This window comes from Acanthaster planci, linkage group LG04 (genome assembly GCF_054643075.1).
Source record: "Acanthaster planci isolate LZ-2023a linkage group LG04, COTS_SCS, whole genome shotgun sequence".
NCBI lineage: Eukaryota > Metazoa > Echinodermata > Asteroidea > Valvatida > Acanthasteridae > Acanthaster > Acanthaster planci.
The window spans coordinates 19,831,257-19,844,994 of NC_141780.1; the positions used below are offsets into that span (position 1 = coordinate 19,831,257).

The 13,738-nt window shown below is 41.4% G+C and overlaps 1 protein-coding gene and 2 non-coding genes across 3 annotated transcripts; all 3 read right to left on the reverse strand.

Moving 5' to 3' along the window:
• Positions 1 to 12: 12 nt before the first annotated feature.
• LOC110986462 (uncharacterized) lies at positions 13 to 10,100 on the reverse strand. Its single transcript, XM_087135184.1, has 6 exons — positions 9,567 to 10,100; positions 8,819 to 8,886; positions 5,200 to 5,420; positions 3,768 to 3,947; positions 2,307 to 2,523; positions 13 to 1,833 (listed from the first exon to the last, which is right to left on the reverse strand). The coding sequence occupies exons 2-6, from the start codon at positions 8,829 to 8,831 to the stop codon at positions 1,373 to 1,375; spliced, it is 1,092 nt and encodes a 363-aa protein (XP_086991310.1). The 5' UTR covers positions 8,832 to 8,886; positions 9,567 to 10,100; the 3' UTR covers positions 13 to 1,372.
• Trnaq-uug (transfer RNA glutamine (anticodon UUG)) lies at positions 6,197 to 6,268 on the reverse strand. The gene has a single exon. It is a non-coding gene; the product is annotated as a tRNA-Gln (tRNA).
• Trnaq-cug (transfer RNA glutamine (anticodon CUG)) lies at positions 7,314 to 7,385 on the reverse strand. The gene has a single exon. It is a non-coding gene; the product is annotated as a tRNA-Gln (tRNA).
• Positions 10,101 to 13,738: the final 3,638 nt, after the last annotated feature.

A 13,738-nucleotide genomic window follows, 5' to 3' on the forward strand; every position in this document is an offset into this window, starting at 1 on the left:
ACAAGATCATTTTACATACAGAGAAAGCCCCGGTAATGGAAGCATTGTGCTTGCTACTGTACATAGTAACCAGAGCTGGTAACTTTTACTGAACACAGGGCTCAATTATGCCTTCGTCATTAATTCAGCTTCTTGAGTATGGTTTGCATCCGAGCTCAGCCTGTTCAATACAGGATTTTTTACTGTTGGAAACAGTAGGTGGTCAATTTCACGGAGTTGCCTTAGCAAAACAATTCTGCTTAACTACAAAAAGGTGAAAACAAGTTGTCAATGCAAATGTACGCAATTTGTAGGTGCAAGGTAAATTATTTCTCACATAGTTTTGTCTCTTTCCGACTGTATGGTTTCTGCTTGGCAGTCCGTGACTTTGGGCAGGGACTTTGAATTTCCCATCATTTTTGCATGCATTTTTTTTCAGTGGATTTTCTTTCGTAAAAGGTACTCGGTGTAAGTAGCTAAGTCTCCCCTAAATTGGCGCAGTCCGGGCACAAATTTAAAGAAAGACCTTTTATTCCAGAGTTGTGAAGTTCACTGGCTTAGTGTATTTAGATGCACAATAGTTTCACAACTGTTCATCATATAGAGACACTTCGACAAAGCAGATATAAATACTTATTTCACGCAGTGTACTGCAGGGTTCGTATTGTTTGAAACAATGTTAAAGCTCTTTTCAAGCGCCAAGTTTACTTTGAGAAATGTCTTGGTTCGGAGTAGGCAAAGTCAAAATTTCCCACAGTGAAAATTTCTGTGCTGAATTGAAAAAAACAAATCTCAATACAGTTACATCCTAATGTAAAAATTCAACATTTTAGACAAAAATTAGAATAGTTTCCATGTACGTTTGTTTAAGTGTTGATATTTTTACTCGCATCTTTTTAACACCAATCTTTGGCTGTCCATTGTCACCGTTTTCTAGCCTTTCAACGAACCAAGTCAACATTCATATTTTGGCAGTCAATGTGATCCAGACATCTACAGCTTACACCACTTCCAATTAAGTGGTTTGAGACAATCTGAGCATCTGTATTGATAATGGATGAGTTCAAGTCTGGCAACAAGCCACACGCAGTGCCAAGTCATGTCAGGCGGATGAACTGTTGTCAGTGTTGATAACTTCAATATTTGTGGCCAGACTTTTAACTTGAATCGAGTTGTAAAAGATAGATGTCAACTCTTGACATCTTTTACAATGTGCAAAATATTGTAACAACAGAATAAAAATTAAAACCCTGAAAAATTGCACTGATTATAATGCACACGTGTAAAGCTTTAAAAACATTTTACACATTTTACACAAGTCGGTTTAAAATTGTCATTTTGACCTTGAAAATACTTACTTGTACATTTTTACCTAGAGAACCAAATATTGTAATTACTTGGTCTGCGCTTTCATGGATCTGTAAGCCCAGCCACTCTGCAGTGCCATTGCCAAAGCTGGGTATGAGACGGGAGCGGTGCTGACGGGTCCCGAAGCCCTGAGCGGCAACATCCCACCCGACAACCCGGCAAAGGAAAAGCCGCCGATTGCGGCCAGGGCCTGGGCCACTGCCGCTCCGCCGGGAATGATCGATGACGCGGCCGGCAGAGTTGAGGAAGTGACCACGGGCAGTTTGGGCAGTCCGGTCAGACACACCTTAGCGGAGGGAAAGGGGCAGATGGCCCCGCCAACTTCGGCGGGTGTGTTCTGCTGGAGCGGCGCAGTCGGCAAGAGCACAATGTCCGACGAGGTTGGACAGCCGCCAGGAGTGGGTGGCGGTGTTTTCAGAGTTGACGAGACTGGAGGAGAGACGATACGTGCTGGCGATGTTGGAGCACTTGCTTCAGTTTTGCTGACTAGAGGGCGTAAAAAAATAAATAAAAGGATTTTATAATGATATATATGAATTGTACTTTTTCTAAGATGAAAGTAAAACACATGCCAGAATAATAAGAAAAGTAGATGACCTTGAAAGGATAGTATTCTATTTTCACGATATTGCCATAATAACATACACAAAATATGCATGTTTAAGTTATCGAACAATACTAAAACATTCCAAATTGCATGAAACTTCATTTTCTTTATAAAGATAATTCCTCTGTTTAAAATTCTTTTAAGTTTTCAAAGAATTCAAATTAAATGTATGTAATAAAGATTCTGAGCAAATGCATGTAATCCTGTACAGCTATAAAAGAATTCAATGTGTTAAAGTCGTTATTGGTCGGCGACTGATCGCAAGTTGTATAATGAATCGACTGATCCATTTAATTATCCTTCAATTAATTGATTTATATATCGATTGCTGATCGACAGGTTATCCCCTCACTTTTTTCACTCGTCTGATTTTCGTCGTCTTCCTCCGAATCACAGCTCAGTTTCCTCTTTCTTCCCTCGTTTCCCTGAAGGATCTGATCGATGGAGTGGCTTGGTTTGGCCGCAGAGGGCGCTTTGAAGGCTAACTGCCCTGCAATCTGAGGGGAGGGCCTTTGCGGTACGGGAGCTGGTAGCCGCGCAACTGGGGCGGGTAGATTTGTCGTCATTTCCTGCTCGTTGAAAGAGAGGTATTTCTTCGTAACTATAATGAAGGGATATTCCCACTAATATCTAAATGATTTGAAGTAGTTAAAAGTGTGGATGGTGACACGACTAGCTAGCAGAGCAATTAGGTCTGTTCGAGAGAAGAGACGAGATGTGTTTGAATTTTTAAGGTATATGATGTAGGGCCTAGAGCAAAATTAGTTGTAGACCTAGCAGAGAATAGCTAGGATATTTACTCCTGGGGGGCACACAAAGGGGGCACGAGCATCTTATGGGGTACCAGCTTTTGGTGGTGTGGTTTTTTGGGGGCAAGTTTTTGTTAGTCTTGTTCAATATCCATTCATCCGTTTTTTTCAGTGGGGGGGGCACCAGGGGGCACTGGGAATTTGTGGGGGGCACGTGCCCCCCCGTGGCTACGCCACTGAGATCTAGGCCTACTCATTTCCCAGCATTACAAATGCCCTGCCCTCTTTAAGCTCCCATATTTCATTCAAGAAACTTCATTAAAGATTATAGAAACCTATTTAAAGACCAAGTAGTAACGGAGGCTCCTTTGGTCGGAACTGAACTTCACCGAGTCTCTGAACGATTAGGAAATGCAAGCGTCACGGTCGCATGCTACCAACGAAATTAACACTCCCGACCAACACGGTTCTTTTCAACATTTAGGGGGTGCTTCTGCTCCATGCGGATTATGTCAATGTCACTGGTCCTTTCAAGTAGTGATGAGCTGCTAAATTACTGTGTCAAATATTAACGCATTTAAATGTCTTTGTCGGTATTCATTCCCTCTGTCGTGTATGCAAAACTGTGATTAGACTTTCCGGGATTTGACCAGAACCAGCGTGTTAAATTTACTTATATGGTCCGCAGAGAGAAAGACTGGGAATTCTCGCAGTCGGAGATTGTTCCATTTATTGCACTCGCGGCTGGACAAAGGGTCAATCCTCCATTCAGTCTGTACAGGGATTTGCATGTTTCCTCATTTTTTGCTGCATCATGAAAAAAATAACTCAAACCTTTTTTAGAAGAGTTTGGGAGATATTCACAGAGCATAAACAGTGAAATTTAGGGCATATTTGATTGAAAGGTTAAGAGTTTAGTAAACAATTCAGATTTTCAAATAAATCACAACACTGTTTTTTCCCCTTTGAGTTTTGAGTATGACCTACTGACCAATCAGAGGGAAGAATCGAGACTCAGTGATGTCATCCCGACCGCGAGAATGAAAGGAAAAGTTCCCACTTACCCCTCCCACGCCATTGGGGGCGCTATTTCGTAGTATGCGGTTGATGGAGCTGACGCTCGGTATGGTGTTCTCGTCGCAAACTCGCTCCTGTAGTAGCCGATCGCGAATCTCCCAGGCAAAGATGGATGGGTTGTCGTGTTTGTAACCCATGATCTTCTTGACTACAAGAGGCGTGGCTACCTGTGTTAGAGTCCGTTTGGAAAAGAGAATTTGGGGATTCAGCATCATAAAACGACATAGAAAAAAAAGCCTTAAAATTATACTGTGTGATTCGACTTCATCTTATTTATTCGTCTTTTCACAATATAAACAACCCGATACAGACAAATTTGAAACGGAGAAACAAGCATCTAGACTGTAAATTAATAAATTCAAACAAAAAACTCTGATCAGTGGCTAAAGCAGGTATAAGGTGAAAAACTCCATTGCGGTCTCAACGGGCATTGTTTATGCGTTTTGGGCGTTGCATCCACGGCAAGCAACGACATGTTTGTCGTCTATTTTGTCAACTATCCTATCAAATAATAAATCGACCCAAAATTAGTAAATATCTAAGCCACGTGCTGATTAGGAATTATTGAAAAAGAAAGTGCCTGGGAAAGCCTGGGCCTGTCTTATGTCAATGGTCGGTCTCTCTTACGTGTCTCTGAGCTGTAGACAGCCGTCTGAGTAGTTTCATAGTGTTGGGGGTGTCAAATTTTGTGGTTATAACGGAAGTGATCTCAAAAAGATCCCCTTGGTGCAATAAGCGTGAAAAAAATAGGCTGTGTGCAGTGAATTTACATGATCAACGTATGACGCCCTTTGAGCATTAACAGGAAACAATCGGCCCTGTGCAGCGGAGGGTTCAATCAGTTCCATATTACGAATAAGGAGCATGCCATATCGATCCGCAAAAGTAATGTAATCTTCGAGCACAGATCATAACAAAAAGGAGTCATTGTGCAGTCAGTGTGTTTTTATTTCAAAATAATTTTGTCAGCCTTTCTTCAGCAGAAAGATATTTATCAAATAAATATTTTCCTTGAGAGTGTCTTGCCTTCGCTCGAATCGTGTACTGTAGAAGACCCCGCCTACTAACGATCAGTTTCAAAGACTGATCCATTTTTTTCATTGTCGCTTCTGGCGCTCCATTCTTGCCTAGCCTTCGTCTTTGCGTTTGGCCACAGTGTCATTGTCATCGTCATACTTGGTAAAGTGTGACTGTCCCAATGATCGGCACTCCGATCCGGAGGCGGATCTCGGCAGGTCCAACGTTATCAAAGCCTCAATTTATCGTGAATTACGGTTTCGTGCCCAATGCATAATGAATGGTGTTTCACTTAACCAGTTTGGAGTTATTCAGTCTTGATGAGCTACATCACCTCGTCTGATTCTAAGATCTGCATTGGTCCTTTCCATAATCGCCCAGGGCAGTAGAGATCAAACTTACCTTGGGCTTGCTCCCCCCGATGTTGCCCGGCCGGATGGACCCAGTCTCGAAGAATCTAGTCAAGATCTTAGAGACACAGCCATGCGAGACGAGGAGCTGACGAGAGATGTCGCAGGGCCGCACGCCGAGCTGCGCTAGCTGGATGATGCGAGCTCGCACGCAATCCGGCAGCGGGCGGCCGTTGACGAAGACACCGCCGAGTTGATTCACGCCAGCTTGACCTGGGGGGAGGGGGAGAGAAAAAATCTCTGCTATCGTTTCAGGCCACCTTTTATGACAAACATTTACACGCCGTTATGGTGGTGCTTAATCAAAGGGAAGACCAGGAAAATGTGAATATTTGCTGAAGGGCAACCTGTGTGATGATCGTTTACCATGCATGCCGATCGACCTAAATCATTCTCAAATCAGCGATTTCATTGTCTCTTCCCTGCCAGCTGTCTATTTTTCTTTTTTTTCGAGACAGATATCCCACTACATGTAGTTTCAAAAGGGATTAGGTCTCAGTGAATAAGTTGGCCATGCACGCCCCATCAAAATCACGAGATGAGCTCATTCGCATCATCTAGATAAGTCCGAAATTGTTTCAAACTCGTACCGTCGACAACTTCTGTACTTTGCGTTAATTTTATTCGTTAAAGTCAAAATGAGTTAGGTTAAGGTCCCGTCGAGTTTTGAAACTTGGATCGTGAGATTCAGAGTCTCGAGTGTGGTTATACAATGGTGTTGTATTCACAGTGGTGGAAAAAAGAGAGGAAAAAAGAAAAACAAAAACAAACCAAAATATTGAAACCTTTGAGATAATAAATAATTGTACGTATTGACAAAGTGCCAGTAGTGTTACCCACTTTTAACGTTCATAGTCTACAACGTTAATTTAAGATATTAAAAACGTCACAAAAAGTAATTACCTCAAAGAATTTTGAAGTTTCCTCTTCTATTGGCATGAACATGAACAAAACATTTTGATTGGAATTTAACTGTTTCTAAGAAAAGAAGGTCCCACCGAGATTCGAACTCGGATCGCGAGATTCAAAGTCTCGAGTGCTAACCATTACACCATGGGACCGTTACGCCCAGTCCTGTGGCGTTTGTGCTGTTATTCTTTGGCCCTTATAATAATTTTTCTCTTTATCTTCAAAGAGCAAACCTAGGGACCATACTATTTAGTTTGAAAATCATTTAAATTTAGTGTGAAAATGGAACCTCGTGTATACCTGGTGGAAATTCCGGTGAAATTTCGGTCCAGTTGAATGCGTAAATTTCACCCAAATTAGTGTTGTTCCTAGTTTCAGTCGGAGGGAGTGAGTTTTCGCTCACATGGAATGAATGATTCATTCCACGTGGGCGAAAACTCATTCCCTCCGATGTAAAATGAAGTTTTTAACTTCAGAAATGTGAAATGAAGTATTTGCGTTACAATCAAATAAGGAGATTAATCTCGAATCTTATTTAAACGTAGCCTGTTTTATCGTTGTGTCATACTGGAATCCCATCTTATAATTTATAACCAACATCAAACTTTCTCAACAAGTTGGGCGACTTGATATTCTGAAATCAGATTTTTAATATTGAATATAACCACTACATGAAACATGTTTCTAAACCTATTGTATAGTGTCTTGTCATACAGGTGTTAATTACTAAAGGAATAAATAGGGTAGAAATAAAAGAATTTTCTGAAAAATACCACACGTTATAGATTACAAGGATTTGGGTGTAACATTAAAATAATGACCAAATTTTTGTAAATTGTACGTTACTTATGAGGAGGGGAAGAGGTCCCACTGAGATTCTGAATCGGATCGCGAGATTCAAAGTCTCGAGTGCCAACCATGACACCACAGGACTTACCTACCAAAGCGTGGTTCGGATTTGAAACATTCGATTCAAACAGCTCAATGGATTCTACAAAAAATCACGTTAACATAATTAAAATCAAGGAAAGCCACAAGGTTTTAAAGGATTGACTTGTTTAAACCTCTCTTTGAATCGAAATGTCAAGGAGTATTTTAAAATAAACAGTTTGGAAACATTAACCTCTGTTAACAAATTACCTTATTTCAAAATGCTAAACTTTTATCGGGGTATAACAAAATGTCACTAAAAAAATAAGGTCCCACCGAGATTCGAACTCGGATCGCGAGATTCAGAGTCTCGAGTGCTAACCGTTACACCATGGGGCCAAAGACACGTAGTTACTGATTATTTTGCTTTACGACATTTGCAATTTCTACAGCAGATGATTTAAATGATTTGAAAATACACATGTTAACATGTAGCTTTTCTATACGTTTCTATACACTACCTTTTAGTTATTAAATTATAATCATAAGAATTTACTAACTTGGATAAAAACAGCGTACAAGTATACGGGCTAAATTGCACCATTTGTATTTGCTATCGTTCAGAATGACTTCAATTCATAAATATCAGGAAAATAAGCAGTTTAATTATTAACCAAGATTGCGCGATTTAGCCATGAATAATGAAGCAGGACCCTCTGAGATTTGAGCACAGATTGTAAGATTCAGTGTCCAGCGTATTTTGTTCCTTATAACCTGAAATCGCTTTAATCGAGCATAGCGTATTACATGTCACAAGTGTAAAATGAACTTGCAGCATTATGTTGACTTTCAGACCCCTCTCAAGTGAAAAAAACTCTTGATAAAAAATTCCTTTTACAATCTATCGTCCTGGCAATTTGGTTAAACTAACTTAAGGTCCGAATCGCCTCCACAGTTACCAATTTAGAGAAACTGCGAAATCATAACGAAAACGTCTACGAAAAACATGTCCCTCCACGATTCTGTTCCGATCATAAGATCAAGTGCTAACCGTGGGAACGTCGGACGCTAAGGCTTTGCAAGTGTCGCGTACTAAGTAACAAAGGTCTGATCCATGAAACATTACATGGCACAGTTATGTTTACAAATAGGTCATTTGGGGGACATTTTGTGGTCAATTTTTCAGCATTAGGGAGACATTGGCTTTTAGGGAGACATTTCAGTGTCTCCCTATTTTCAAACTACCAGAAGGAGGCCAAATTTTGAGAGATGATAGATTAGGGTCTAAATTGAAAACATAAAACAAAGTTTGGTTCAGATCAGACTAGGGAATATTGAATTATGGGACAGTAAAGTTGGAAACATTTTGTGCACGTTCTTATGGGAATGTCTCCCTAATGATCCATGAGCGGTAATTATTAAATCCGATATTATCATCAAAAGTAATTTTAAAATGAATTTTGAAATGCTAAGAGAGGGATGTGATCAGTGAATTCTGAGTTTCGGAAAGAAATGTTAGTGATGAAATAAAATTCAAAGTGGAGATGTAAGTCTGGATTTACAAAATGGCTGTCCGTCCCACACCGAGATCCCATCCAAAGATACTGAACACATTGCGAATAGAACCGACACGACCATTTTGTCCATTATGTGTACACTCGTAATTATCAAGAAACCCGTTTCTTGATAATTACGATCAATCATTGATATAGACTCAGTCCATTCCTTGCTCAAAGACACACGGAAATCATTAGACGTCGGTACAGGTGATTGTGATTTTACAATGCATATCGGCCATTGTAATTGTTGAGAGGGAAGACTACTCAACTTACCCGTGTGCGGCATTTTTATTGGCGAACTTGACCTTTCTAGTCCCAAGATCACATGCGATTTTGCAAACCTGAGCAAACAAGAAACAGCAAGCTTGTAGGTCACTGATTGTTAATTAATGATCATTACAAACGATTTTGCAAGGTTCATGACTTGACTGCGGCACGGAATTGGGTAAGATGCGCATAAATTCTGAAAAGGAAATAAATTGGATTCTTTTCACTCGATGGAAACATCAGACGATATTGTCGAAATTGAACGAACTAACATAACTTAATTGAAATGTTGTCATTATTTTTGCCTTTTTAACAAAGGAATGGAGAAAATCGATTTTTCTTCTGCAAATTTCGTTTACATTACCAAACGCCTGATATACGTGTATATAAACTCTAATAATTAAATTATGAATGATGCCAAACCGGCTAGTATGAGTCAATTCGAGGATCATGTGGGCATTTTTAAAGATACGCAATCAGTTGAGTTATGGAGGGTTTTTAATTCAAACATCCTTCTGGCATTTCCCTCCATCGTAGATGAGAACTAATACCATTTAGGCCATTTCTGACATTTGTCTTATCGGTACCTTGTAAAAAGAGTAAAGTTCGGACCAAAAATTGCTGAGTTCTCGGTTTAAAAAGCTAGTTTCGGATTATTTCAGTACTGTGGGAACAATTAAATATAATTTTTATCGCAAATCAATTTCAACTGCAATACCAGACATTCCCTGAAAAAATAATATATTTTCCTTACCGTGCCAGATCTCGAAGGGAGCAGTTGGACGGCCAGAAATCCTTTCCCTGCAGAATCGCCCTATCGATCAGGACGCGGTCACGGCCGGCGACGCGCTGGCTGTGTTTATACGCCCGTGTCTCCACGCTGCTTGGGCCCGGCCAATACGCTGGTGGTACACGGAGGTGCGAGAGCGAGGAGCGGGAAAGTAGCGTATCGAGTCGGACGCAGGCCGGTTTTACCCCGGCTCATCCATGCCTGAGGTTACACGGTGAAAAACACCTGCTCTGTGGGTTCGGCTAGCTCCCCAATGTTATCGTTGGCGAAAAGAGATGGAAAAAAAAGTCAGCAGCGCACGATCGGACGAACAGGAAGGCGGATGAGACGTACAAAATGAGCTGGGCGCATTTTACGCGGAGCTTACTCCCTGCATTTCTCTGTCTCGGAGATCGGTGAGCTTGACTCTATCCCCCCCCCCTGTATGGAAAGTGATTTGTAGAAATCGATTCGGCGGAAGTCATTGGGGTTTGCCTGGGCCATTGGCTGCGCCATGCATGGCTAGCATACGCGTAAGAGGCAGGGGGATTTTATGGGCTTTGATGAGGGAGTCGAGTCGCTGATGATTTCCCTGCGCTGCCTGGGCAGGTGGTTTTGACGCGAGCCCCGGCCGAGCCGTCATTGTCTCACTGATTGCCTGGCCGGCGCAGCGGAAAGTTTTCCACCGGCGCTGCGACACAGAGCAAGAAAAACAAGGTATAAATTCATAGCTTCTCCGCTTCACTTGCCCGGTGACAAGGCGATATCACCTGCTTTGCTAAAATGTCAATGGACCCAACGTGCGATTACCGCCAACTCGATAGGGTCTTCTTTCGCGCCAACGGAAATGAAGCTATAACGTTGTTGATATATTAATTACATATATTCGCCCGCCGTGACATTTTTACTGGACTGAGAAAGTACAAGATAATTAATATGAGGTTTGTGTGCAGGACAGATACAACATCAGTAAATGACCTCATGTGGAGTGGAATCAGAAATTCTGTCGCATAATTTGTCTTGTGAACAATCATCTAAATTGATGTCTGTGATACATGTATCACTTTCCGTTACTGGTCTTAAATTCAAACTATACAAAAAAAAGTTGCAGGACAATATTTTCTAGTGTAAAGTTTTTACTCTACCTACTGAGATCAGAAAAAAATTCTCTTTTATCATTTCCTCCCTATTTTCAGCTGCGTACAAAAATGACTATTTACTATTCGATAAAAGGGATTACACACGTCATCTCACCCAAACACGAAAATTCTTTGGAGGCTGTAAAGCCATAACGAAGCAGTTCCCCAACAGAAGAATACCTGTGATTGCTCGGGCACGGCAGTTAATTCAGAAAGATAACGAGGACGGAGGCAGGTGGTGAGTACTTCTTTGGGCTAGATGAAATTTAAAATCTAGAAAGGATACTATCTGACGAGATCATTTGATAACTTTCTTCGGGAGGGATAAGTGTAATGTCAGACATGTCATCGAAATTATTTCCTCCGGCCTGCATTTCCATCTTGCTGCCATCCATACAACCACATGATGGCTAAGTAGTTTACAGCGAAAAAGCACAGAATTTGTTTTATTTTCAAAATTTTGGGCCTATAATTCTAGATGTTTCTTCAGAAATGGCTGATATGCATAAGTACTCTTAAATATAAGACTGATCGATCAACTCTTTAAGTCGTTTCGCATGATTCAAACCCCCTTTCTCTAATATTAGCGTATTTTGCAGATGAGCATGTGTGACCAATAAGTACGCCGAAGTAATAACAGTGAAATTGAGGAATATCTTTACTTTATTGCAAGGGAGAATCCATTGGAGCGGATGGCTCATTTTTTTGGGGGGGGGCAAATATTTTGATTTTTTGTTGTGCAATCTTTTATAGCCTTTCTGAGAGTGAAGGCTACATTTTGGTGCTTTTCACAGCTTTGCGAAAGAACAGAAAAAATGTCAGAATCGTTTGTATCTTAATACCCCCAAAAAATGGGTGCATGGTCCCCGCTCCCCCCCCCCCTCGAATTGGCACTTGTCTTGCTGTGAAGAACCTGCAAGAAACATGGTTGATGCCAATTATTGGCTTATATTTACTGATTTTTCCTCAAACTAAGCTCCGCTTGGGCTCAGCGTCTGTCCCTTACTCCGTCGTCATTTTAGGCCGACAGACAATGCAAGGCAGAGAGCAAGATCCTTTTTTCAATGCTCGACGCAATGGATACAATAAAGCAAACGGTGTTGAAACTTCAAACACAAAGTTGGGACAGAAGAATTGAGCTTAGTACCCATAAACAATGCTGATCTCTTTCAGCTCGCTGGGATGACAGGTCCGCCACAATGTCGTGTTATCAGTGTCATGAGCGTTATTTTTCACTGGCAGCAGCAAATGAGATAAGGGCCCGTAAGTCACTTATCGGAGAGGCAGTGCTGGGGGCGGGGCGGGGGAGGCTTTGTCCCCCCTTCACGGATCTACCCTTCCCATCGGCTTTTGCTCGATAGAGTATTCTATAAATCCGTAAATGATACGGGAGATTCTTTGTGACGCGTATCCCCGATTTGTCGTTCAAACGAAAATCCCCTTTTGAAATGAACAACTTTCTTGTAGGTTTCGACAAGTGTCGCTGTCACGAATACGGCTGTTTCATCTAAAAGTATGATTTCAGGAAAACTTTAAACATCTTTTTTTTATTGAGTGTTTTAATTGGATATACATGCAACAGTCATCGATTAAGCAATCAGAGACAAAGCGATTCTAAAGACACCTGCCGTCATCGTGATACCCCGCAGACAGGAAACTACCGCTTCACGAAAGGACGGACATAGCTAATTTGTCTTCGTGCCAAACGGCTGTTTTATCTTCACTACTCTCTGGTAAGGTTACTTGCGCATGCATTTGGTTACGATTTTCCTAAAGAAATGAGCTTGTATAAGATTGTAAGCTTCTCTTCGATTAGACGTCGAACTTTTAGGTGCAGATGTTTTATACACCTTTTGAGCATCCACCGCACAGCGACTTCTGGTGGGAGTAGAACTCCCTGTCATATCTTCTAGCTATGGCTGTAATTTGAAAAAAAGCAAAAGAGAGACGAAAAGGACTGATAACCCCAAACAACGCAGCAGCGATGGTAGAACGTTGATAGTCCTTCGTCCTTTTGCAGAGTGGAGGCTGATAATATTTGTGCTTTTAGCAGATCGTTTTAGTAAAATTCTGTATCCTCGGATATCATAGCTCGGTTTTATTGTTACTTTTTTTCTTGACAGTTATTGGAACCACAAATCCATAATGATTCGGGCAGTACTGAAATGGCCAAGATGGGTGCAACAGGAATCAAGTCAGACTAGACCCTCTATGACTAGGGCCACCAAGTGTTGATTGTATTTCTCATGTTTATCTCTTTGAAGTGTTTGTAAATGTCCGTGCATTTTTATAAGTGATAAACCTATTCAAGCATTTGCGTAATGAGGGGACGGTACTGTCTTTGCCCTGCTCGAGAGGCCTGTGCCCCCCCCCTGAAATCAGAGAAAGAAAAAATTTGGTTATAGTCCGCCTTGATCAGTGTTTCAACGGTGATCAAGACTAATAGAGTACCTCCCTCCAAAAAGCGAGAGCCCCCCTCCCGTTCCCCTGCAAAATCTACCCCAGTACGCGACTGTATTCTACCTGTGTTCTAACGGAGGGTGCCAAACAGAGATTTTATGTTCTCAACATGACACACGGCTGCTCATCACACACACTGCATTACCTACCAAACTATGAATCACGAAACAGCCGTCAAATGCTTGCATTCTCATTGTCAATGTTCGGGTTTGGGTTTTTAAGTCGAGATACTTTACCTTAAGGCGGCGTTGCAGTTGATTAGTCAAGTCTAATATGACCATTTATGACTTGTCGAGGACAGCAACGGGGTATTTAATGAAAATTTATGGATCGCTCAATGTCCACTTTCAAAGAGACGGGCGTTGACTTCGTTGCCGTCCGCTCAGGACGTAAGTGCTACATTTTGTGAAAACGCTCTCTTAAGTAAATGTGGCGTTGCTGATTATGTTTTAGTCATGCTTGCATACTGTTCTTACTGACCATCAAATACCAAACACATGGGCTTCCGGAGGCTGAAGATGCAGCCATGTCTGTTATCAACATGTGCACCTCCTGTGT

Bases quoted from the DNA above. Each gene is read 5' to 3' on its own strand.
- LOC110986462 (XM_087135184.1), bottom strand. The intron at 3,948-5,199 runs GTAAGTTTGATC...ACTCTAACACAG, and splicing joins TCGGGGGGAGCAAGCCCAAG to GTAGCCACGCCTCTTGTAGT. The intron at 1,834-2,306 runs GTGAGGGGATAA...TACGCCCTCTAG, and splicing joins AAATCAGACGAGTGAAAAAA to TCAGCAAAACTGAAGCAAGT.